The sequence below is a fragment of the Saccopteryx leptura genome, chromosome 5 (genome assembly GCF_036850995.1).
Source record: "Saccopteryx leptura isolate mSacLep1 chromosome 5, mSacLep1_pri_phased_curated, whole genome shotgun sequence".
Taxonomy (NCBI): Eukaryota; Metazoa; Chordata; class Mammalia; order Chiroptera; family Emballonuridae; genus Saccopteryx; species Saccopteryx leptura.
The window spans coordinates 148,761,422-148,787,573 of NC_089507.1; the positions used below are offsets into that span (position 1 = coordinate 148,761,422).

Consider the following 26,152-nt stretch of genomic DNA (forward strand, 5'->3'; position numbering starts at 1 on the left):
AGTGAGCTTATGATGGTTCTTCCTGTTGAGAAACGGAGACTAAGACATTGATTGGAAACTGCACGCATGGTGAGCTTGTCTGCTCCGCTCTGCATGAGGGGGCAGCCTAGCTGGGCTGTTAGTGCATCTCCGGCACTATCACCTTGAAATCTTTTCCCCAGAGCTGATCAGATTGTTCGAGAAACCTCTTTGAGTCTTCAGGTTAGAGGGTGTAATCCTGGCTGTTCTGGGAAGTGGGCGGGAGACAAAGGCCCTCTGGGGCATGGGGGGTGTCTCAGACTCGTGTGTAAACTTTCACTCACTCCCCTTCTCAGCAAGATACCCCTGCTCTGGGCAGTGTATGTGCCTTAGGGTCCCTAGTCCGGAGACCTCTTTACTCTCTAGAGCAGAACTTCCAATGTTCTGCCAAGATTGGGGAGGGGCAGCATTTGGCTGCAGGGTGTTGGGGTAGGAATTTGAGTGTCTTAACTTCTTTTTGTTTTTGTTTAAGATTTTATGTGTTGACTTTATAGAGAGAGGATAGGAAAGAGTGCGAAGTGTAGTTGCTTCACTTTAGTTGTTCACTGCTTGCTTGTTGCTTGTTGTACGTGCCTTGACCTGGCGAGCCCAGGGTTTTGAACCAACAACCTCATCACTCCAGGTCGATGCTCTCCACTGCGTCACCACAGGCCAAGCTCTAACTGCTTCTTTTTTCTTTTTTCTTTTTTTTGTATTTTTCTGAAGTTGGAAACGGGGAGGCAGTCAGACAGACTCCCGCATGCGCCTGACTGGGATCCACCCGGCGTGCCCACTAGGGGGCAATGCTCTATTGCAACCAGAGCCACTCTAGTGCCTGAGGCAGAGGCCAAGGAGCCTTCCTCAGTGCCCTGGCCAACTTTGCTCCAATGGAGCCTTGGCTGTGGGAGGGGAAGAGAGAGACAGAGAGGAAGGAGAGAGGGAGGGGTAGAGAAGCAGATGGGCGCTTCTCCTGTGTGCCCTGGTCAGGAATCGAACCCGGGACTCCTGCATGCCAGGCTGATGCTCTACCACTGAGCCAACTGGCCAGGGCCTCTAACTGCTTCTTAAACAGACTTCCAAGCAGTCCTGGGGTGAGCCCTGCCTTCACCCTGTGTCCAGTGGTACCCAGTTTAACCAATTCCAGAGCCTTCTTTAGCAGGCCCCAGGGGGAAATTAGATTGGTGTTGGCTTTTCCAGGTACTGGCTTTGATCCAGTTTCTCAGATCGCAGGCAGTAACCCCTGTTCACATGCTTTCCAACTTTAAATTTCCATTGTTCTTGTCTCCTTCCCTATGTGGTTTGTTCTGGGATATCTTTTAAAATTGCTTTTATAATTGTTTTAGTGAGACAGAGCAGAGGCAAATGTGTGTTTTCAACCTGATATCTTAACTTCCTACGTGTTGTTTTATACATATTTTTTATATGTATATATTTAACATAATATTGTGTGAAAACCTGTGTTCTTATATATTCTTTTAAAACAGTCATCCTCGGCCAGCCCTGGTCAGGTAGCTCAGTTCGTTAGTGTTGTCCCTCCAACACACTGGGGTTGCGGGTTCAATCCCCAGTCAGAGCACATACAGGAATCAACCAACTAAAATAAAACAGTCATCCTCAAACTCTAGCATCCACCAGAATACCCACAGGGATTGTTAGAACACAGATTGGCACAGTTCTCATATGTTCTCAGGTGATCCTAACATAGCTAGTCCAGGGATCATACTTTGAGAACCACTGATTTAAAATAGTGTGGAAATTATCACCTGAACTGTGGTGGCACGGGGGATAGAGCATTGACCTGGAACTTTGACGTCACCGGTTCGAAATCACGAGCTTGTGCAGTCAAGGCACATAGGAATGTTTTTTGCTCCCTCTCTTTCCCTCTTCCCCTCTAAAACCAACAAAACCTAAAATAAAAATAAAGATAAAATATTTAGGAAGTGGTACATAATACAGCATTGTATGGAATTATTTAATTCAATTTCTAAGCCTGTCACTTAGGTTGTTTAATATTTGTTTTCATAGAGTAAGCAGGGCTGCCACAACATGCTTTGACCCTGAATCTTTGCACATTTTAGAAATCATTCACCAGGATGAAAATCTTAGGAGTAGAACTGCAAGATCTGTTTGCTGGCAGATATTTATTTGGTTCCTGCTCTGTGCCAGGGCCTGTTCAGGGCACTGGGGACACCAGGGAGCAAGCTGCCTGCCATCCAGGGTCTTAGAGGCAGTGGGAGGAGCCGGACCACACGTGCGCGCTGCACAAGGAAGAGCAGTCTCTGGCAGGTGCTGTGAGGATGGGTCCGCAGGATTGGGAGGAAGGGGTTTTTGAGGAATAACTTGGAGAGTTCTTGTCCCAGGAAGCTCGGAGTCTCTCAGGGTCATCCTTGCCCTCACCTACCTTCATTTCTGGCTGAAGCAGCAGCTGGCTCCTGAGCACTCCAAAGTCCCCGTCTGCCACCCAGCCTCCCCCTGACTGCAGCTTTATGTCTGGCTGCCTACTCAGCATTTCCATTCGGATAATTAACAAGATGTTGCAGTGACCATGTACACTGCTAGTATCTTTTTTTTTTTTTTATAAATAAATTTTTATTTTAATGGGGTGACATCAATACATCAGGGTACATATATTCAAAGAAAACATTTCCAGGTTTTCTTGTCATTTAGTTCTGTTGCATACCCATCACCCAAAGAGAGATCGTCCTCCTTCACCCTCTATCCGGTTTTCTTTGTACCCCTCTCCCTCCCCCCCCCTCCTTCCCTCCCCCCACCCCCCGTAACCACCACACTCCTGTCCATGTCTCTTAGTCTCGCTTTTATGTCCCACCAATGTATGGAATTCTGCAATTCTTGTTTTTTTTCTGATTCACTTATTTCACTCCGCATAATGTTATCAAGATTCCACTATTCTGCTGTAAGTGATCCGATGTCATCATTTCTTCTAGCTGAATATAGTATACCATGGTGTATATGTGCCCCATCTTCTTTATCCAGTCTTCTATTTTTTTTACAGTGATTAAAAGCCTTTAAGTAAACTCTTGGCCAATACAGCAAGAATCCATAAAAGAGTAGTGTCCTTAACATGTTCACCAAGTCCAAGTTGGCCCCATCACCATGCCAAATCCCTGAAAAATGCAACCCAACCACAGTTCAGTCTGTTAGGAGCTGTCACAGGGAGCAGGAGTCCAGGAAAAGTCCACATCCAGGAAAAGTCCGCATGGCACTGGAATTGTTGTCACCATTCTATACTTTGCAGCTCATGTCCAAGTCCCAATGACCGCTGCTTCTAGCTGGTAATGATTCAGGTAGACTGGAAAAGCCATTTGCAGCATGCGTGGATATGGAGCTTCTGTTCTCCTCTGCCTGGAGAGATGAGAGCAGGTTGCTTTTCCCTGGAGCTCTGCGACTGTGGCTTGGTAAAGAGAACCTTGGGATACACTAAGCTGGGTGGCAAAGGTAGATTCATAATAGAAGTTGGCAAAAGGGGGAAAGAGAGCTCTAAATTAGGAGTAGGTCCCAGCCTGAAACACTGCTAGTATCTTGATTGATCTCATCAAACCTCTGCTTTTGCCATCTTCCTGGTCTCAGTAAATGGTATCTCTGTTCTTCTTGTTGCTTAAGACACAAACCTTAGAATCATTCTTGTCTTCATTTTTCTCTCATATTTCACATCCAGTTCTTTCTTAAATCCTTTTGACTTTCTTCAGATTGTGTTCAGAGTCTACCATTTGTCAGTGCCGCTGCTCCAGCCCAGGAGCCTGTCCTCACTGTCCTGGGACAGTGGTGTCCTGGGTCCACTGCGGCCCCCGTGACACTTCTTCCTACAGCAGCCAGAGGGACCTTTATAAAACACAGAGGAGGTCATGTTGCTCTCTGTTTGAAAGCCTTCGGACTCTTCTTACCGGCTCTCATAGAGTAGGATCCAGTGTACAGCCCATGACCCACAGAGCCTTCCATGCTGTTCTCTCCCTCCTGTGTCATCGACCCCTTTCCCTTCACCATGATGCTCTCAGCCCACGGGCTTCTTGGCTGTTCCTTCAGTTCACTCCTGCTGAAGCACCTGCTGTTCTCCCTGAGAGCCTCAAGACTCTTGTCTGACTCCGTTCAGGTCGGCTCAAAGAGCTTCTCTGTCCACCCTTGTGAAATGGCAGGCCCTTCCATCACTTACTGTGTCCCTGCATCGCTTTTTCTATGTAACACACCATCTGTCAATTGCCATTTTTGTTGTTGTTTATTGACTCTCTCCCATGACTAGAATATAAGTTAAAAGAGAGATGATACACTGTTCTCTGTGATTTCCCCAGAGCTAGAACTGTGGCACAAAGAATGAGATGACTCAGTGTGGATTGAGCGAGTGAGGATGAACCAATGCCCATGGTAGAGGATGCCCAGAGCATGCGGCTGGGCGGGGTGCCACCTCGCTGGTGTTTGCAGAGCCTCTCAGGGAAGGGGACAGGTGACACGAGGCCTGGGTCAAAGGAGTTAACCTTTTTGCTTTGCTTTGTAATTGTTTGTACTTTCATTTATTTGAAAAAATTGTTCATAAAAAATTCAAAAGTCCGGGTTCGATTCCCAGCCAGGGCACACAGGAGAAGCGCCCATTTGCTTCTCCACCCCTCCGCCGCGCTTTCCTCTCTGTCTCTTTCTTCCCCTCCCGCAGCCAAGGCTCCATTGGAGCAAAGATGGCCCGGGCGCTGGGGATGGCTCTGTGGCCTCTGCCTCAGGCGCTAAGAGTGGCTCTGGTCGCAACATGGCGACGCCCAGGATGGGCAGAGCATCGCCCCCTGGTGGGCAGAGCCTCGCCCCTGGTGGGCGTGCCGGGTGGATCCCGGTCGGGCGCATGCGGGAGTCTGTCTGACTGTCTCTCCGTTTCCAGCTTCAGAAAAATGAAAACAAAACAAAACAAAACAAAAAAAATTCAAAAGTCAAATTTCAAAATTCAAAAGTCAAATTTCTCTTTAGTATCTAAGTCCATCCAACTCCCACAAAGAACCAACAATTACCTTTTTTGGCCAATTTCCTCTTAAACCGTCATGGCTTATTGCCAGACTGCTCTTTATAAAGACTTTATCAATTACTACCTGATTTTAAGATATTTTAAGTGCCTTCTGTGGATTTTATTATTTCTTCTCTTGTCCAAACTTGTTTCTTGCACTTTAAAAAATCTTCTTTTAGTGTCGGCCCGGCATGTGGAAATTCTGGGTTCGATTCCCAGCCAGGGCACACGGGAGAAGCGCCCATCTGCTTCTCCACCCTTCCCCCCTCCTTCCTCTCTGTCTCTCTATCTTCCCCTCCTGCAGCCAAGGCTCCATTGGAGCAAAGTTGGCCCGGGTGCTGAGGATGGCTCAGCACCACCTCAGGTGCTAGAATGGCTCTTACCGCAATGGAGCAACGCCCCAGATGGGCAGAGCATCACCCCCTGGTGGGCATGCTGGGTAGAATCCAGTTGGGCACATGCAGGAGTCTGTCTCTCTGCCTCCCCGCTTCTCACTTCAGAAAAATACAAAATAAATAAATACTCTCCATTTATGCCCTTAGGAATGTATTTTTGTTCTGGGTCCCTCGATGGAGCTGAGTACTCGCTGCGGAAGGGGATCATGAAGATGGCCGTGCCGAGGACCCTCGCTTTCTGCTATCTGTCATTGCTGTGGCAGAGAGAGACAGTTACTTTTTCAGACCTTCTGAGGTAAGCTGGGCCTCTTATGATGTTTTTGCTGACCATCTATACGAACTAAGGGACACCTTTGATATTTTTAATTTTACAAAGACGCCTAGATTGAGGAGTGGACTGGAAAGATTGGGTAGCCTGAGTCCTACTTCTGAGATTTAATCCTCCCTGGGCCTTTTTCCTCATTTATAGAGTGGAAATATAGTACTTGCCTTACGTGGGCAAGTACTGGAAAATTATTTACTGTGAGTAGAATGTTTTGAAGGTAAAAAGTGACACGTAGAAGTACTAGTATTTTTTATTTCTAAGGGAGAAGGTGAACAGATGACCCTTACATTGGCAAATGCTTATTAATGAAGTTACACAAAAGTATGCATTAGTGTGGTTAAGAGTTAAAATAGAGATTGTCTATGTTTATAAGGCAAAAACTGAAATGAAACTGTTGGAAGAACCTAGTATGTAGATAGTTGGCATTTACACTGTTTCAAGATAATCTACGGGGTTTTATAGTTAATGAGTCAAGTATGGCATTGTGCATAAGAATTTCTCATTCAATAGAAGATGTGCGAAAATCATTAATGTATTCATTCTCTTTTTCTTTATGTATTCTAATTAATAACCTTTGGGTTTAATCAATGTGTAGAGTGGTTTTTATAACATAGATTTAGGCTGACCAGGTGGTGGCGCAGTGGATAGAGCATCAGACTGGGACGCGGAGGACCCAGGTTCAAAACCCCGAAGTTGCTGTCTTGAGCGCAAGGTTGCTGGCTTGAGTGTGAGATCATAGACATGACCCCATGGTCACTGACTTGAGCCCAAAGGTTGCTGGTTTGAAGCCCAAAGTTGCTGGCTTAAACCCTTGGTTGCTGGCTTGAGCCCAAGATCACTGGCTTGGGGGAGGGGTCACTCGCTCTGCTGTAGCCCCCTGGTCAAGGCACATATGAGAAAGCAATCTCTGAACAACTAAGGTGCTGCAACAAAGAACTGATGCTTCTCATTTCTCTCACTTCCTGTCTGTCTATCCCTATCTGTCTCTCTATCTCTCAAAAATAAAGAAAGAACATAGATTTAGAACCCCACTTCTGGGTTTGAATCCTGGGTTTGGTGCTTATATGTTCTGTGACCTGGAGTAACTGTTAATTTAAGTTTTGTTTCTCTCTGTCTCTGTCTGCTCATTGGTAAGGTGGGAGTAGTGGTGCCTGCGTCAGAGGCGGTGAGGACCCCAGTCGTTAGTTCTGCATGAGGAGCATTTAGAGCAGTGCCTGGCACACAGGAACTTGGTGCTAGTTCTTGTCTTCTTTGTTCTTCTTCCTTTTTCTCCTCCTCTTCCTTCTTCTTCTTCACCCTCATCATTGCTATTGGCAGTAGGCCCTTTGATTAAATAAAATGCCTCCTGTAAACGATGATGGTGCCTTTGAATTTGGCTACATCAACCAATATGGATTGGGTTTTCTCAGATGTGATAAATTCTGCCTGCAGATGGTCCGTGATTCATTCATTCACTGAATTTTACTGCTAAGTTAAAAACCTCAGCTTGCTCTGTATGCCCTCAGTGGGTGACCTCAACCTCTGCCAAGGCCTTAATTACTGTCTCTAAGATGATGACTCACAAGTGTGCGTCTCCAGCCCAGACTTGTTTGTTGAGGGTCGAACCCATGTTTTCAGGGATGCACCTGCTGCTGATGCTCCTCCAGTGTCTCTAGACCCCTGGTTGGCAAACTGCGGCTCTTTGGCCCCTTGAGTGTGGCTCTTCCACAAAATACCACTTGTGGGCGCTACCTCGATAAGGAATGTACCTACCTATATAGTTTAAGTTAAAAAAATTTGGCTCTCGCCTGACCTGTGGTGGCACAGTGGCTAAAGCGTCGACCTGGAAATGCTGCGGTCGCCGGTTCGAAACCCTGGGCTTGCCTGGTCAAGGCACATATAGGAGTTGATGCTTCCAGCTCCTCCCCCTTCTCTCTCTCTGTCTCTCTCTCCTCTATCTCCTCTCCCTCCCTCTCTGTCTCTCTCCTCTCTAAAAATGAATAAGTAAATAAATTAAAAAAAAATTGGCTCTCAAAAGAAATTTCAATCGTTGTACTGTTGATAATTGGCTCTGTTGACTAGTGAGTTTGCCGACCACTGCTCTAGGGCATTTCGAGACTAGCAAGGCTAAAGAGGGTCTTCGTCTTTGCCTCAGTCCCACTCCTTCTGTGATTTCTTCATCAGCACCGTGCACTCTGCTGTATCCTATCCAAAAACTCAGTCACTACATCCTATCCCTCTGTGCATATACTGTCAGTCACTGCATCTCATCAGTTATACTTACAAAGTAACTCGTTTGACTTTTCTTTTTCCCCCTTCCCTCTGTCTCTGTCTTCACCTGGGTTACTTAGAAGCCTGCCAGGTGAGCCCTGTGCCTGCAGCCCTCATTTCCCTCCATAACCAGAGGGCTCTCAGAAACAGCAACCTAATCATGTCATTAACACTGGAGAAAGGGCTGGCCATCCTTCCCGGGGCTATCTCTGAAGTGATAGCAAAACTCTCCTGGAAATCAAACTTTACCTGAAATTCTTCTCAGGGGAATATCATAGGTGGTTGGAAGACTGGGGGTAAGATCCTACGCCTGTGTCTCTTTCTGTCTCCCCCCTTCTCTCTTTGCTTCTGCCTCTCCCTTGCTCTCTCTTTCCCTTCTCCTTCCCCTCCTCCCCTTTCTCTCCCTCCAAGGGGAATGCTACAGTGACTTGGAGGAGTTTGAATCTGGTTAGCTGGAGGGCTTTTATTTTGCTTAGTGCACATACAGATTTGGGGCCCGAGCTTAATTGCTTGGAGTAAAAGAAGAAAATGTTCTCTTTCTCTGCTTTTCTCATAGAAAGGGCTCTAAAAGTGGGGCCCCCTGACCAGCCGTATCACCTCATGAACCTGTTAGCGATGCAAGTACTTGGGCCCATTCTAACCTTTGGAATCAGAAACTCTGGGGATGGCCTGGTAATCTCTGTTTTAATAATCCCTCCAAAAGATTCCTATCGATGCTAAATTGAGAACTACTCCCGATCTTTGACAAATATTTTAAATACATTGATTTGAAGAGAATACTTGATTAGTCTGGCTACAATACCCATCTATCTTATACTGGTCCTATATGTTACTACTCTATTTAAATCTGTTAGCAGCATCCGTGCTCCTTAGGATAAACTCATAACCCTAAAAATAGCCATGACTGGACCCTGCCTACCTAGCAATAACAGTAATAAATAAAAATAGCCAGCATGTATTCATTCCACAAGTATTTATCGACTATATGCAGGTGTTATTCTTGAGATACAGTTGTGAACCATATTGATCAAGTCTCTGCTGTCATGAAGTTTAAGACTAGAGGAGGAAACAGATGAGCAAATACATAAATGTGTAAAACAAGATCAAACAGTGAGGTGCTGTGCAGAAGACTGAAGTTGGGTGATGAGACAGAGGACCAGCTGGCTGCTTCAGGCTGGCGATTAGGGAAGATCTCCCAGAGAACGGGGATTTAAGCCGCACTTTGAATGAAAATAGCACCAGCAGGTGAACATGGGAGTACTCCTAGTAATCCAGGTAGAAGGAGGCTGCAAAGGCCAAACCCTGGAGCGAGAGCATGCTCTGTGCGTGAGCAGGAGACCGGTGGCAGTGGCGATCTTAGGGAGGTGGAAAACGAGGCTGGGGGCTCAGAAGCAGAGGCCAGATGGGTCTGTCTGCCGAGTTAGGCATTGGGGTCGATCCCAGGACCCGTCTGATAATACTTACCAAAGCAAATAGATTGTTTAGAACTTTGGAAAAATCTAGATATTTTTTCTTAAAGGAAATTCAAAAAGAAAAAAAATACTTTGGAAAGAGGTGAAGTGCAGCAATATTTATCAATGGCAAAAACTGTTAAAACCCCAGGTGTCCGAGACCTGCCGTGTGCAGATGTCTCTCTTCCCCTGGCAGGTTTCTCGTCTGCCTCTGCGCCTTTGGTGCCCAGCACACGCTGTGTGTGTGACCCGCGTGAGTCCTGCTGGGCGTGCCCCATGTCTCACTCCTCTCTGAGCTCCTAGTGCTTTACACAGTGCTGGAAAATATAGATGTATAATCAAACAGGGGTAATGACTAATAAATTATGAATATATTAATATGGAATGCTAGATAGTTATGAGTGATAAACATGTGGTACATCCTGCATATAAAATAATATTGAACCAGAAAGCTCCAACATAATGTGAATAGGGATTGCTATTGCACAGATACTTCTACTTAAAATATGCTGTGTAAACCTAGCTGGGTCTCCCTACAGGACTGCTCTAATGAATTCTGATTCATCGCTATACTTCATAAAACATCATTGTTACATAAAACATTTACTTTAATGCTCAGGAGACTAAAAAGTTAAATCACATTTTTAATTTGGAATTAGAGTTGAATCAATATTGATCTTGAACCACTGGTTCTACCAAAAACAGACTTTGAGGCAAAAATTTTGTATACTAACTTATTCCTGTCTTGATCATATTTTCCTTAACAATGTTCTTATTTGAAAAATCTAATATACAGCTTGACTGGTGGTGGTGCAGTGGATAGAGCATTGACCTGGGACACTAAGGTCCCAGGTTTGAAACCCTGAGGTCACTGGCATGAGCATGGCTTATCCAGCTTGAGTGCGGGGTCAGTGACTTGAGTGTGGGATCATCAACTTGATCCTGTGGTTACTGGCTTCTGCTCAAAGGTTGCTGGCTTGAAGCCCAAGGTCGCTGGTTTGAGCCCCAGGTTGTTGGCTTGAGCAAGGGGTTACTGGCTCAGTTGGAGCCCCCTGGTCAAGGCATGTATGAGAAGTAATCAATGAACAACTAAAAGTGCTGCAACTACGAATTGATGCTTCTCATTTCTCTTCCTTCCTGTCTCTCTCTCTCTCTCTCACTAAAAATAAATAAATAAATAATAAAAATAAATAAAAAATCTAATCTATCACCTGACCAGTGGTGGCGCAGCGAATAAAGCGTTGAACTGAAATGCTGAGGTCACTGGTTTGAAACCCTGGGCTTGCCCGCTCAAGGCACGAATAAGAAGCAGGTTGATGCTTCCTTCTCCTCTCCCAACCCCCTTTCTCTCTCTTCTCTCTCTAAAATCAATAAATAAAAATATTTTTAAAACTCTAATATTCTTCCCCACTTTATTTTTCTCCTTACAAAATTATTTTTTCTACCTAACATCCTATGTATTGAATGTTTTGTTTGTTTCATTGGCCGTCTTTCTCTTTTCTAAATGTGAACTCCTTAAGAACGAGACTATTTCCCTGTTTTGTCCACTGCTGTAACCCCACAGCCCAGACTAGTGCTGGGTATGTAGTACTCCATGAATTTCTGTTGAATTAATGAATTAATTGTAAATAAATATATAAATGTGTTTATTTTTACATATGTGCTATTTTCTTCATATGCAATAATCTACTCATAATAATTTGATCAGCCTCAATGTCCCAGACATTGGGATGGAGCAGTAAGCAAATGGGCAAGGTCCCTTCCCCTAATTGTTCTGCTAGCGAGAGTCTTCTGCCACGTACTGTCGCAGGTCATGGGGACAGACGGGTAGATAAGGGGCTGTTCCAACAAAGGAAGCAGGTCAGAGAAGGTCTTCCTGAAGAAGTGACTGAGAGCCGAAGAGGAGCTCCTTGTGTGGAGGAGACGGGGAGAGGAGGACTGCCCTGCTGACAAGCCTGGGGGGGGATTGACAGGCAGGATGCCGCTTTCTAGAAGTAGTCCATCTGCTTAATCAGAAACTGAAGAGATTACTAGGTAACTAGAGGTTTTCTCCACACGTGGGTACAGAGAGTGACAGATGTCTTCAGATGTATCATCCTGAAAAATATGAGAACAACACACTCAACTGATTCTTACCATGTTCTTTGAAATACAACTCTTTCGATTACTTTGCTAAATCAGGACATATATTTTATTGAAACTCTTTAAAAATACAGATTTGTTGAAGAGGGCCATATTCCTTACATAAATGCTTTTGAGCATTTTCCAGAAGATATGAAATTATATGGGCGTGACAAAGGAATCTTTACAATAGAGGTAAGTTATTTCCTTTTTTACTTTATAGTCACTAATAAGACAATAGAGTAGTATGGTGATTTGCATTCCTTGTCCAACTTCTCATTTGGTGTTAAGAGTTTTTAAAAATGTCATCTAGTTCATGTTCTGTCCAAATATGGAATGTTAGTCATAATTTAATGAAGAGTAGTGTTGCTATTTTTTATTTTCCTTACGTTCTTTCTTTTAATCCTCTAGGTTATCCTCAAAATATAGCTGTAGTGTAAGGTGTGTGCATTGCAAAAAGGTATATTGTTGAGACTAAACTTTAAAGGTTTTCTATAGAGAGCTTCAAGTAATTTCACATTTTCTAAGAAATGTTTTTTGTTGTTATTTGTACACTATGTTGCTTTGGAGAAAATGAAAGAAAGTTGTTATCTTGCTTCAAGAGGCACTGTTGTCAGTCCTTGCTTGCGTTAGTCTTTTCTGGATGTTTCCAGATGTCTCCTATGGAAGGGCTTCTGTCCTTCCATTATGAGTCTTTATCACTTTATAGTACTCACAGGCTTCCCTTTTCCATCATCAGAAGGTTTCAGTTTACTAAATAGTATTAATATTAAACATTCTCTCCCATTTGCCCACTTCAGGAGTTATTTTCAGAGGCCTCCCTAATCTTCACAACCTTCACTTTGTTTGCAGTTTAACTTGAGATGTTTGTGGTCCTTACTATGGTCATTGTGGTTCACTGTATCCCCATTTTCTGTATGAGCAAACACCTCAGAAAGTTAGAATGACTTGCCAGGGTCGCACAGTTACTGGTCCCAAACTTGGAACTGTCTCACATCAGGCCTCATGCTCACTGTGTCATCTTTTGCCCTGTTGGCCTGCTGTTCTGCCCTTGTCACCTGGGGTCTCAGAACACTTAGATGACTAGGACGTGTCATGTTGAAGCATTGAGCCAGTCCTGTTGAAGCATTGAGCCAGAAGGAGTGCATGATGGGAAACACATAGCGTAACATACCGGAACATTTTACTCCTGAGGTTACTAAATATCAGCAGCATTTTGCATTGAATTAGATTATTGGTCTCTGTGAATGAGTTGAAGAGAACATTAGGTTTTTAGACCAGCAATGGCTCCACCCTCAGAACAACTTGTTCCAGAGCAGTTCCCATAGACGAAGAGAACATGAGGATCTTGGAGGGGGTTCCCTGTGCTGCTTCTGGGTAGTCACTGTTTATCTGTACCCAGGGGGGAAAGGATGGGTTCCAGATGTGCTTGTCCTTGCCCAGCTGTGGGAAGCACAGGGAAGGAGGGCACAGCTGCAGCCCCACCTGCCCTGGAGAACACTAAAGAAATAATAGCAGTAGGAGTGCTTGTTACACACCAGACCTGTTTCAGAGACTTTGTAACTTGTCTATTGTTCAGACCAGGAGTAGTCAACCTTTTTATACCTACTGCCCACTTTTGTATCTCTGTTAGTAGTAAAATTTTCTAACCACCTACCGGTTCCAGAGTAATGGTGATTTATAAAGTAGGGAAGTAACTTTACTTTATAAAATTTATAAAGTAGAGTTACAGCAAGTTAAAGCATATAATAATAATTACTTACCAAGTACTTTAAGTAGGATTTTCGCTGTTTGGCAGAATAAATCTTTATAAAACAACTTACTATAGTTAAATCTATCTTTTTATTTATACTTTGGTTGCTCCGCTACCGCCCATCATGAAAGCTGGAGCGCCCACTAGTGGTTGGTAGGGACCAGGTTGACTACCACTGGTTCAGACCAACCCTATGGGATACATTGTAGTGTATTTCCTCATTTTACAGATGAGAAACACGGAGATATGAGGTAACTCCTGGTATTCTCACCCTGAACGTAGTCCAGCGTGAGTCAGGCAGCCTCCGTTTTGGAAGGAGACAGAAAAGAGGGAGAATGCACGCACTGAGAAGGAGGAGCAGCGGGGCAGGGAGAGAGAGTGGGCTGTTGAGAGCAAAGGCGCTCCATACTGGTACTGAAGCCAACAGGTGGCCCTGTGGCAGAGGTGGCATCTGGGACCAGAGTGCATGGAACAGAGCATCCAGCTGGAGGGTGATCCTGTCAGTGGTGACAGTGGGGTAGCGAGGACATGTGTCTGGCCTGGGGCATAGGCTGGCTGACCAGGACAGCTTCCTGGAGGTGGACCTTTATGGAAAGGCAGGTTAGTCTCCTTCTTAGCCCAGCAGGGTTGTGATGGTTGCTACAAAGGACAGGAGACACTCCAGACGCCAGCTAATTTGTCAGCAATGTGGTGGAATTTGGGCAGAATCCGGGAGGACAAGCCCGAGGTACAAGGTGCACTTAACACTTCCGTAGCCCCTCATGGCTGAGAAAGAGCAACATGAGTTCTTAGTTTCAGAACTAGCCTGTGCATTAGGCTGATTGGCTGTTCATCTTCTCAGATTTCACCCCACACTCAATGAGACAGGAAGCCTGGACCTCCTGGGCATTCCTGGGACAGTACTGCTGCTACCCTGAGACTGTCACACGGAAGTTTTTCTTAAAATAATTTATTTTAAAAACAATTCATTAATCAGTCATTTTAAATTTAGCTGCTAAAAATTGTGGCTAGTCATCTGAGCCTTTAAACATTCTGCTGACGGGAAGAGGAATATTGGAGCTAGGGGCAATTTAGAGATCGCTTTGTTTACTTTTCTTATTTCTTCAATAAGAAAACTGGCCTGACAAGAAACGTGACTTGGGAATAAATATACCTCCACTCCATTAGAGTTCTAATGAGGGTTATTGGAGATAATATATTCTGAATGGAGGCATGTCAAGGATATTCAAATTGTAACGGGCTCCCTTCCAGACCTCAGATGGGAGAGTTTTTCCTCTAAGGTGCTGGGGTGAGGAGGGTAGTCAAGCCGCTGGAAGGACTAGAAGGTGTCATTTTTGGAAACTAAAGTTTTCAAAGTAGGTTCCAGGAAGTTTGTGGATATAACTCTTACTTTTCATCATGGTATCTTATAATTCTAATTACCATAAATTCAGCTTCTTGCAAAGGATATTGCTTTCTGGGCTTGGGTTATATGGTTGAGATTTATATCTAACCAGGAATTGCCTTCTGGATTAAGAAATTTGATTTCACTTTATATATACACACACATAGAGACTCAAACTTCACTCTATAAAAATAATACTAAATGTTTATTCTCTGTATCCTTTCAAATAGTAATCGATCCCACTATTGCCAGATGTTTAAATGACTGTGACAGTGATATTTAAGGTGCAGAATTAGAGACTGTTACTGTAATAGCCACTATGAATCATGTATCTCCAAAGCCTCGATGAAGTTTTCTGATAAGATCTGCACTTCTAGCCCTGCCCGGTTGGCTCAGTGGAGAGAGTGTTGGCACAGCTGCGAAAGTCCCAGGTTTGATCCCCGGTCAGGGAACACTTGAGAAGTGACCATCTGCTTCTCTCCCCGTTCTCTCTCTCTCCTCCTCCTCCTGCAGCCAGTGGCTCAATTGGTTTGAGCATCGGCTCCAGGCACTGAGGATAGCTGGGTTGATCCAAGCACTGGTCCCAGACGGGATTTGCTGCGTGGATCCGGGTCTAGGTGCATGCAGGAGCCTGCCTCACTATGTCCCCTCCTCTTACTTAAAAAAAAAAAAAAAAAAGGTTGGCACTCCCTTCCTGTGGGCAGTGTGGTAAGAAGTACCTGCAGCTATTAGAGCCACACTGTCTCTACATGGTCAGCCTGGCCTGCCCTCCCTTCTTCTTCTAGGAGGAGAGAATGGGAACCAGGGGCAAAGAAAATGAAGACGTGGCAAAGGTACATCGCCGCAGATGTAATCACATCACCCTGCTGAGCTCCAGTAGAAATTACTGGGGGCTGAGCTGCTCCCCTGGATGCTGGCTTTTAATCTTGGGTATGGATAAGTGGAACCTGAACATAGCTAATGCGGCAGTCAGCAGCGTATTTGGAGAACAGACACCTTTTAAGAAGGCGGACTCTGCTAGGTTTTTCCTAGCTCTGACTCTGGGGCCCAAACAAATTTCTGTCTCCTGTGCAGTTGGCAAGTCTTCCTTGGTCATCAGTTCATATGTTTGTATTTATTCATAACATCTGTCTAATCTGTGCAAGCTGACAATCTTTCTGATACAGTCTCACCCCAGGACCAAGACCGTATTTCACAGAAAGTAATATATTCACCACAGACTCCCAGTAGACTAGACTTTGAACATAAAAAAGTACTTTTTCTTACTACCTGGTAGATTTACAACCATTAAGATCATTCTAGTGGGCTGAAAATGCAAGGTGACTCATAGTACACACAGAATTCATTTTGTCCTTCCTCTACAAATAACACATTACAGTGTTTTGTCATTACTTCTGGCAGTACTTTTATTCCTTATTAATTGTTCTCTGTAATAGAAAGTCTTGTGTTAAGTTTGGATTAACAGCCTGGCCTGTGGGGGCGCAGTGGATAAAGCGTACACATGGAATGCTGAAGTCGCCGGTTCGAAACCCTGCGCTTACCCAGTCAAGGCCCATACGAGAAGCAACTACTATGCGTTGATGCCTCCTGCTCCTGCCCCACCTTTCTCTCTCTCTCTTTCTCTTTAAAAAAAGAAAAGAAGTGTGGATTAACAGGTGCATGTAGCATTAGCTTCTTCTTGGCTGAATCTTTGCTTTAGAACAACAATAAGTATAAGGGTGAGGTACTGTACTCTTTTTTTTTTTTTTAATAGCTAAGCAGGAAGTTCACCTCTGGCAGGGTATTATAATCAGGTTTATCACAAGAGTCTGCTCTTGTGTAACAGAAACTCTAGCTTGTTCTTACCTGCCTGAAGGCATTGCTTCACGAAGGAAAATACGCTCACTGAAATATTTGTGAAATGCAGTAAAACGCTTTCCCAAGCACTCCATTTTTAATGTGTGCTAGGACAATTCATTACAGCCGTGTGGTCTTCTAAAAAAACACGTGAACCTTATGATTTTTACTCTTATAATTAAATGAGCCTGTACCACTGTAGAAGCCTATGGGTCGTATTTGCTGTGCCTTTTAGACACATCTCCAGCCACAGCTAGTGACGGTCCTATTCCCTCCTGCCTGTCCCCTCGATGTTCAAGAAAGGGGGGGAAGGTTAGGATATCTTCAAATGACTGTTTGTTTAATTGACAGGCAGCTTTTCTTCATTGTATGCTTTGCCTTTGCTCACAAAAGTACATTCACTCTTCCATAGTATGTTGAAACTTTTAAATGGAAACGGCTTTTCATGAACAAAGGAGGTATTTTCTTCCCTCTGTCCAAGTCTTAGCTTTCTCCACTAAGTCTTGGCTTCTTCAGCACTGTACCTCCACCAGAAATGACAAAAGGTGCAATTGTTCTGGGAGATGGCAGTGAAGATAATGCCCTCATAGTGTTGTGTGTGTGGGCTGCCAGGGACTGTTTTTCTTCTGCGTTGGGTTTTATTTTGTTTTTGTTAGTCCAGAAAGTAGAGCACACCTTAAAAACAAACCAAAAAAAAAAAAAAAAAAGGAGAGAGAGAGCTTTAAAGACCCTTAACCCTTTATCCTAGGTGAACTATTTTTTTCCATTAAGTCGGTTCTGTTAGTATTTAAGTGGGCCCCTCTGTCCCAATAAATGCGAATCTGACAGAGCTCGCTGGAAACATTGGGAATGGAGCATGGACCGGGGTGGTGTGTTTTCAGTTTCCTGGCACGCCTCCTGCCGTCGCCCTGCCTCGAGCAAGCTCGGGACAGGAGACAGGTGCATACATTCCGTTTTAGCATTTTGCTGAGTTGTGGTCCCCAGCTTCAGCTAGATAACTTTCTCTCTCTCTCTCTCTCTCTTTCTTTTTTTTTCTTTCTTTCTCTCTCTCCCTCTCTCTCTCTCTCTCTCTCTCTCTCTCTCTCTCTCTCTCCCTCCCTACCTACCTCTCTCCCCTAGTAGAATAAACTGCAAATCTGGTCCCTTTAAGGGACGCCATCTCTGTACAGGTCCTGAGTAGTCGTCACTGCTTAAGGCAGAGTTGGGCCTAAACACACCTGCCTCTATTAGAGACACAGCTTTTTCTGCCAGTGGGGCTGCTTCTACCTTTTCAGCCTTGATTTGCTTTATTTTTTATGTTTCCCACCCACAGACCAATTTCTAAGCAGATCTTTCTACCATGGCTTTTGACAGGGTTTCTGAACCCCTCCAGAGTCCTCGCTTCGTCACGCCTCAGCAGACTCAGCGAGAGGGTCGAGAGGACATTGATGTTCCTCCCCAAGCACCTCTCCAGTGTTCTGAATGTTGATCAACAACATTCTGATCTTCTCTGAATGAGTAAAAAGAAAAGATGTCATGCTGGTGCCGCCAAACCCACTGAGTGGCACTTTGCCATGATGACTCATTTTGCCTTGGAGCGGTCCTACACCCTCTGTGAAACCAGGTCCCTGTCGGGGAGGGAAGAAAGCCTCCTTCAGAGCAGTCACCACTCGGGCACCTGCAGGTGACGGTCTCACTGGATCAGGTTTCAGCACACTCCAAGCCATCAAACTTTACTCTGGATTTGCTCACCATCACTCTGTGGACCCTGTGTAGCTGTTGGGGTAGTTTGTGCAACCTCTGTTAGAATAATAACCCGACAGGTTTGAAGGCTGCCCGTGGGGGGAATTAAGGTGAGTGTCATGATGACAGGTGTTCTCAGTGTCCCTCACCCTCCTCCCTCCCAGAGTCACTGCTGCCAGACAGCGTGAGGGTTGCTTCCGGCTCCCACGATGTCGTAGCCGCCCCTGGAATCTGTGGGTGCACTGCTGTTTTCAAGCTTGTGGGCAGACATCAGGAGAGGGTCTCTTCTGGGCTGCATGGAAGAGGAGAAGGAGAAGCCACTGCACTTTATTTGATTTATTTTTGCATAAGAATATCCTAGAGATCTTATTTAAACTACAGATTCTTAGACCCGATGTCAGAGATTGAGTCCATAAGTCTGGTGTGGGATGCAGAAACATGCACTTTTAACAAACACCACCCAGCTGATTCTGGTGGAGATGGTGCTTTGAGCAGTATGACTAGTCTTCCATCTCCACCTCTTTTTTTCTTTTACTATTCCAGCTTGTTCCACAAAATATTTGAAGTAGAATTAGACTGATTAGCAGATAACCAAAGTGCAGTAAAAATATGCCATTAGGCCTTACTAAACATGCAGTGTTTTACACGGGATTCTGGTAGGCCTCTTCTACTTAATACATCAGAGATTCCACACACCCGATGAAAATATGGTACAAACACCTCACAGCTTCTCTGAGACCCTTCCCTTGCGTTGTTCTTTGCATGGATGCATTTCCTAAAAGTCAAAATAAGATTCTTCTAACACAGCCATTAATGGTTTACTGTACACCTGACCTGTGGTGGCGCAGTGGACAGAGGGTCGACCGGGAATGCTGAGGTCGCCGATTTAGGACCCTGCACTTGTCTGGTCAAGGCAGATATGGGAGTTGATGCTTCCTGCTCCCCCCCCCCCATTTTCTCTCTCTCTCTCCCACTCTCTAAAAAGAAATAAAACACTAAAAAAAACTTTACTGGGCCCTGGCCGGTTGGCTCAGCGGTAGAGCGTCGGCCTAGCGTGCGGAGGACCCGGGTTCGATTCCCGGCCAGGGCACATAGGAGAAGCGCCCATTTGCTTCTCCACCCCTCCGCCGCACCTTCCTCTCTGTCTCTCTCTTCCCCTCCCGCAGCCAAGGCTCCATTGGAGCAAAAGATGGCCCGGGCGCTGGGGATGGCTCTGTGGCCTCTGCCTCAGGCGCTAGAGTGGCTCTGGTCGCAACATGGTGACGCCCAGGATGGGCAGAGCATCGCCCCCTGGTGGGCAGAGCACCTGCCCCTGGTGGGCGTGCCGGGTGGATCCCGGTCGGGCGCATGCGGGAGTCTGTCTGACTGTCTCACCCTGTTTCCAGCTTCAGAAAAAAAAAAACAAAAAAAAAAACAAAAAAAAACTTTACTGTAATTATTACATGAAAGTTATCCATGGTTTAGAATCTTGTCAGAATTAGAGCCTGACTCCTCTCTCTGGGCTGAGAACTGAGTGACAAGAGCAAAAACGTTTCACTCCAGTCTTATTCTCTGACCACAGCGCTCTCGGCCTTTTCTGCCACGGGTGTTAAATACCTGGGGGAGCTGGCAGTCCTGACCCCCTAGATTGGCCTGGCTCAGTTGGAAGGGGAGCACATATGTAGGGAGCTTAGTCCATAGCCCACCTATGTAGGGACGGTTGGGCCATGACGGAGGAAGAAGGTAGCATTCTGATTCTTTTGATGTTGCCCCTGGGACGGAAATGGTGGGCAGTGGTGACATCTAGTTATAACCCTTCCCTCATTTGAGGCACTAAGACCCTTTTCAGTCTCCTACTAGAACCATTAACTAGTAACCAGGCGGTATCTCTGGACAGAGGCCCTGAGCAAGAGATGTGGTGGGTGTTAACACTCTCTCTGTGCTCAACACGTTTTGTCTTCCGGGAGAGGCACTAGATCTTGGTGTTAATATATTTAATAGTTACAGTTTATTAATTTTGTCCCCCCAAGTATATGTCTCCATTGCTAAGATATTTTATGTAAAATAAAGTTAGATATTAGCAAGTAGTACAGATTTTGAATGTTTGTAGATTTTATATATCTTAAATTTTTAATTTTTTTCTTTGGGTTTCTTTTCCCTTTTTAAATAAAATTTATTGGGCTGACATTAGTCAATAAGGTCATATAGGTTTCAGTTGTACAGTTCTATAATACATGTTCTGTATATCGCATTGTGTGCCCACCACCCAAGGTCAAATCATCTTCTGTTGCCAGATGTTTGGTCCCTTTACCCTTTACTAACCCTCTTCCTTTTGAGGGGCAGCCTGTGAGTTTCAGTTTTATATCCCACCTAAGAGTGGCTCTTAGCTTTTTAAATTGACTTATTTCACTTAGCATAATATTCTCAAGGTCCATGTTTACCCATGTTGTCATAAATGGCTGTATTTTGTCATTTCTTATGGCTGAGTAGTATTCCGTTGTATATATGTACCACTTCTTTATCCAGTCCTCTATCGAATGACACTTCAGTGGTTTCCATGTCTTGACCACTGTGAATAATGCTGTGATGAACATAGGGAAGCACATATCTTTGTAAATAAATGGTTTCAAATTTTTCAGGTAGATACCCAGAAGAGGGGTATCTCTATTCTTAAGTTTTCGAGGAACCTCCACACTGTTTCCCATAGTGACTGCACCAGTTTACATTCCCAGCTGTGAATGAGGGTTCCTTTTTCTCCACAACCTGACCCATATTGGCTATTGCCCGTCTTTCTGGTGATAGCCATTCTGACAGGTGTGAAGTGGTATCTCACTGTAGTTTTGATTTGCATTTTCCTTGTAACTAGTGATGTTGAGCATCTTTTCATGTATCTGTTGGCCATCTGTATGTCTTCTTGGGAGAAATGTCTGTTCAGGTCCTCTGCCATTTTTTAATTGGGTTGCTTGTTTGGTGCTGAGTTATATGAGTTCTTCATAAATTTTGAATATTAACCCCTTCTTGGAGGTGTTGTTTGCAAATATCATCTCCCACTAGGTTGGTTGCCTTATGTTAAATTTTATAAATCTTCAGCTTCATTATTCTAATTATGTTGTCTCTAATATGTTGGCATTTTTTCCCTTCAGATGATATTTAGGTTTCTCCCTGTTGTAGCATGTCAGAGTCTCATTCCTTTTAGGCTGAATGATATTCTATTGCATGGATAAACCACATTTGTTTACCCATTTATTCATGGACACGTGGGGTGTTTCCACCTTTTGGCTATTGTGAACATTGGTATACAAGTATCTGTTTGAGTCATCTAGAAGCGTGTGAATATTATGTAACATGAGCTAAATTTGCTAGCTGTGAATTTGAAGGTTAATGTGGGGGGGGGGGGGTACCTGTGTTGAACAGTTAAAACAACATTGCCACTCGCAGTGAGTCTCAGCTCTATCTGTCCCCCTAACTTCTTCTATGACTGGGAAGAAGTTATGACTTCACTTTATATCGTGGGTAACGGGCAGTAAGAATTTATGAGCCAAACAGAACTTTGGTGGCTTTTTAATTTAGTGTGACTGCTATGTAAAACTGCTGAGTTAGGGTAGAGGGTATCCTCCCTTCGTGCTTTTCTCCAATTACATTCAGTGCATGCATATTACCTTTCAACAGTGGTTCTCAAACTTTTTGAAGTTAGGGCGCATTTAAAATCCTACAAATAATTGTAGGTGCATTATATACAAATTTCTGAGGACTATGTTATAACAATTAAGTCAAATATTGAAAAAAATATAAAGTCCAAGCATGCTTTTATGGTAATTAAACAAAATAAATACGACAAAATTAAATTTATTCTGACATTAAAAAACATTTTTATGTTACATTTTTTGTTATGCTTTTTAGAATTCATAAAAAAGAGGGGTTAAAAAATTTTAAAAACCAAAAATATTATCTTTTTATATATATATAGATACATTCTTAGTAAGATTTAGTAAATTCAGCAGGTCCCGGCACAAATGTGTTAAGTTTTTTCATTCTTGTGTTTATGAGAAATATGAGCCTGATGTGTCCTAGTGATTTCTTCAATGTTTGGGCATATTTTGAAAGGCAAACTTTTATTTCCTCGTCAATACATTGAAGAATTCCTCTCTTTTTACTCTTGATTGTGTTGAGTGCAGAAACCCCCCACCATACATATCATCTTAACTTTACACCATACAAAGGACAGAAGAAACTTGCCTCCAGTCTTTCTGGAGAACATGGAGGACTGTAAACAATCCAGCACCACAGCTTAACAGCCTTTTGCAACCTAATCTGGCAAGTGAGCTGGGGGGTTGGGCAGACTGTCAGTTTACAGCCAATTCCTCACACCTCTGTCCCCCAAAAATCTAAACTCCAAAAACCCTGTTGGATTTTTGGTCCCCAACCGGCACATATTTTTCTGGAATACCATAGGGCACACCTGGAAATCTTCTAGGGCAGTGGTCCCCAACCCCCGGGCCATGGACCCGTACTGGTCCGTGGGTCATTTGGTACTGGTCCACAGAGAAAGAATAAATAACTTACATTGTTTCCGTTTTATTTATATTTAAGTCTGAACAATGTTTTATTTTTAAAAAATGACCAGATTCCCTCTGTTACATCCGTCTAAGACTCACTCTTAACGCTTGTCTTGGTCACGTGATACATTTATCCATCCCACCCTAAAGGCCAGTCCGTGAAAATATTTTCTGACATTAAACCAGTCCGTGGCCCAAAAAAAGTTGAGGACCGCTGTTCTAGGGCACACCAGTGTGCCAGGGCGCACACTTTGAGAAACACTGCCTTACAATCAGAAAATACTTGAAAAACTAATTTATATTGTGAGAATTGCTGCCTTAACTGTCTCTCTCTTATTTCAGTCTTGGCCTACCTATGAGGACATCTATAAAAAGGTGATTGAACTTGCTGTATTTTTAGACCTGCCTCGTTTCCCAGATATAACTGAAGACTCCTACTTTCACCCAAACATCTTGTGCATGAAATACTTGATGGAAGTCAATCTCCCTGGTAAGCGAGTACTACTTGTGGTGAGGAAGCTTCTAACTGACTACAGTCCTGTTGATCAAGATAGAGAGTCCTCTCAAATCATAGACTCGTAGAGCCACACAACAGGGTCCATAGCAACATGAAGCTTATTTCACACTCCTTTCTTAAAATACATCAGACCACTTAAAATGGTGAAATGGGTACTGTTCAGAAATGAAGAGTTCTATTTTGGTGAGAGGGCTGCACTTGAGCACATGTATTTGGTTTTTACAGTAAGTTTGCTTAGTACAATAAAGTAATAAAGTAATAGCTTTCCATGTGTTATCAATGACCTGGGGCCCCCCCGCAAAGCAGCACTTCTTCATTTGCATAAAATGTTATTTTTACATAATGAATTATAATTTTTAAAAAGTGCGGAAGCTAATTTATGGTAACATTTTTTACTGTTGGAAACATAATGCTAATTCTAGTCCTGGAAACAAATGGAGATTAAAGTCTGGTTGGATCACATGAACTCTTTAGGCAGTGAAACACAGAATATAACAAGAGACTCACTAGGCTTTGTTCACAATGTATAAGACACAGGTTATCCGATGGAATTTGCTGATGGAATCCATTCTTTTTTTTTTTTTTTTTTTTTTTGTATTTTTCTGAAGCTGGAAACGGGGAGAGACAGTCAGACAGACTCCCACATGCGCCCCACCGGAATCCACCCGGCACGCCCACCAGGGGCTACGCTCTGCCCACCAGGGGGCGATGCTCTGCCCCTCCGGGGCGTTGCTCTGCCGCGACCAGAGCCACTCTAGCGCCTGGGGCAGAGGCCAAGGAGCCATCCCCAGCGCCTGGGCCATCTTTGCTCCAATGGAGCCTTGGCTGCGGGAGGGGAAGAGAGAGACAGAGAAGAAGGAGGGGGGGGGAGAAGCAAATGGGCGCTTCTCCTATGTGCCCTGGCCAGGAATCGAACCCAGGTCCCCCGACACCAGGCCAACGCTCTACCGCTGAGCCAACCGGCCAGGGCCTGATGGAATCCATTCTTGAATTTCTTGCTAAACTAGAAAAATGAGAAGTTCAGGACTTTCATTTTTAAGAGAAAATACAAACATAGTGTGAGTATACTATTGCTTAAGTAATATAAAAAAATGATTTAATATATTTTTAAAAGAAAAGGAAAATGGATATATGAGAAAAGCAATATGTAAAACTGTGTGTATAGTATAATTTTAACTAGAAAATAAATATAAATATGTAGTGACATACACAAATGTAAATATTGAGTATAATTTTAAAGTATTTTTAAAGGAACAAAAATAATCTAAGCTTTTAAAATATATTTATCAAGCCGGGGAATCTACATCTCTTCTGGAGATTTCAGATGTTACTGTCTATTTGATTAAGATTCCAAAATTTGGAAACTCAGATTTCTGTATTTTGATATATTGCATAGAGCAGAATTAACTGTTTTAGATTTTTTTTTTTTAATTTACTTCTTTGATGGTTCTTTCAAAATATGGCAAGTTCCTGTGTTCTTTCACATACTCCAAAATCTTGAACTTCCAAAGGGAGTAGTACTAGGAGTGGAAGAAATAGCAGAAGGACTCCCAAAATGTAGCCAGCACCGCTGGGCTGCAGCAGACGCTGGCTTGCATGGCTGCACCCGGACAGAGGGAGCGGCACTTATGCTGGCCGATGTGTGTGGGGTAGCAGTATCTCTCCCCTAACTCCTCCTGAGAGTGACAGGTAGAATTAACCCAGAGACTGCGCAGAGAGACGTTGCTATCCTCTGATATTTACTAAGCGCCTTTGTGGAGACAGTATTATAAAGAATCAGGGTCAAGCCTGACCAGGCGGTGGCGCAGTGGATAAAGCGTCAGACTGGGATGAGGAAGGACCCAGGTTCAAGACCCCAGGATAGCCAGCTTGAGTGTGGGCTCATCTGGCTTGAGCAAAAAAGCTCACTAGCATGGACCCAAGGTCACTGGCTCGAGCGGGGGGGTTACTCAGTCTGCTGAAGGCCCGCAGTCATGGCACATATGAGAAAGCAATCAATGAACAACTACGGTGTCGCAACGAAAAACTGATGATTGATGCTTCTCATCTCTCTCCGTTCCTGTCTGTCTGTCCCTATCTATCCCTCTATCTGACTCTCTCTCTGTCCCTGTAAAAAAATTTAAAAAAAATTAAAAAAAAAAAAAGAATCAGGGTCAAAATATTTCACTCCTCACAAACTGTTTAATAGGAATAATTTTAAATATAGAAAGAAATGTATACATAAATGTCATTTATTGACCTCCTTATTCATAATAGTGAAAAGTCAGAAACAACTTAAATATACTGCTCACAAAAATTAGGGGATATTTTATAGCTCCATGTTCCTTTTGAAATATCCCCTAATTTTTGTGAGCAGTATATATAACAGAAAGGTAATGGTTAGGTAAATAGTGGTACACATATTCAGTGGAGCATTATGTAGCTTTTAAAATCACGTTTGTGAATATTTCAGAAAAGCATGGAAAATGTTTGTTACAATAAAAAGTGAAATAAGTCAAATTACAAAATTATGTATAACATAACTACAGCTACATAAAATAAAAATATTCATAAAAATATTAGAAGTAAATATACTAAAACATTAAAGTGGTATTTCTAAGTGATGGTAGTGCATTTTTTCCTTCCTTCTACCTTTCTGGGTCTTATGAACACCCTTTATTGAGGTTGTATTACTTAGCAGTGTGGGAGACAGTACACAAAAGACATCTAGAAATTAAGATGTTCTAGTCCCTCTACCTTAGGGTTTAGGTTCTTTAGGTTCCAAAATGTGACATTGGTTTGCAAACCTCCCCATCTCCTACAGATGGAGATCTGTAGGTTGTTGACATTTTCATATGTGCTATTTTGCTGTCTATAGTGCCAGAAAGAAG

The 26,152-nt window shown here is 43.6% G+C and overlaps 1 protein-coding gene across 3 annotated transcripts in view; it reads left to right on the top strand.

The window, feature by feature from the left end:
- TAF1B (TATA-box binding protein associated factor, RNA polymerase I subunit B) overlaps window positions 1–26,152 on the top strand; it is a 69,053-nt gene that overhangs the window by 22,606 nt on the left and 20,295 nt on the right. For all 3 annotated transcript variants that reach the window (XM_066385998.1, XM_066386000.1, XM_066385999.1), the window contains 3 exons: window positions 5,536–5,683; window positions 11,631–11,730; window positions 23,108–23,255. In XM_066385998.1, the coding sequence (XP_066242095.1) occupies window positions 5,536–5,683; window positions 11,631–11,730; window positions 23,108–23,255 (396 nt within the window). The remainder of the gene's footprint in view (window positions 1–5,535; window positions 5,684–11,630; window positions 11,731–23,107; window positions 23,256–26,152) is intronic.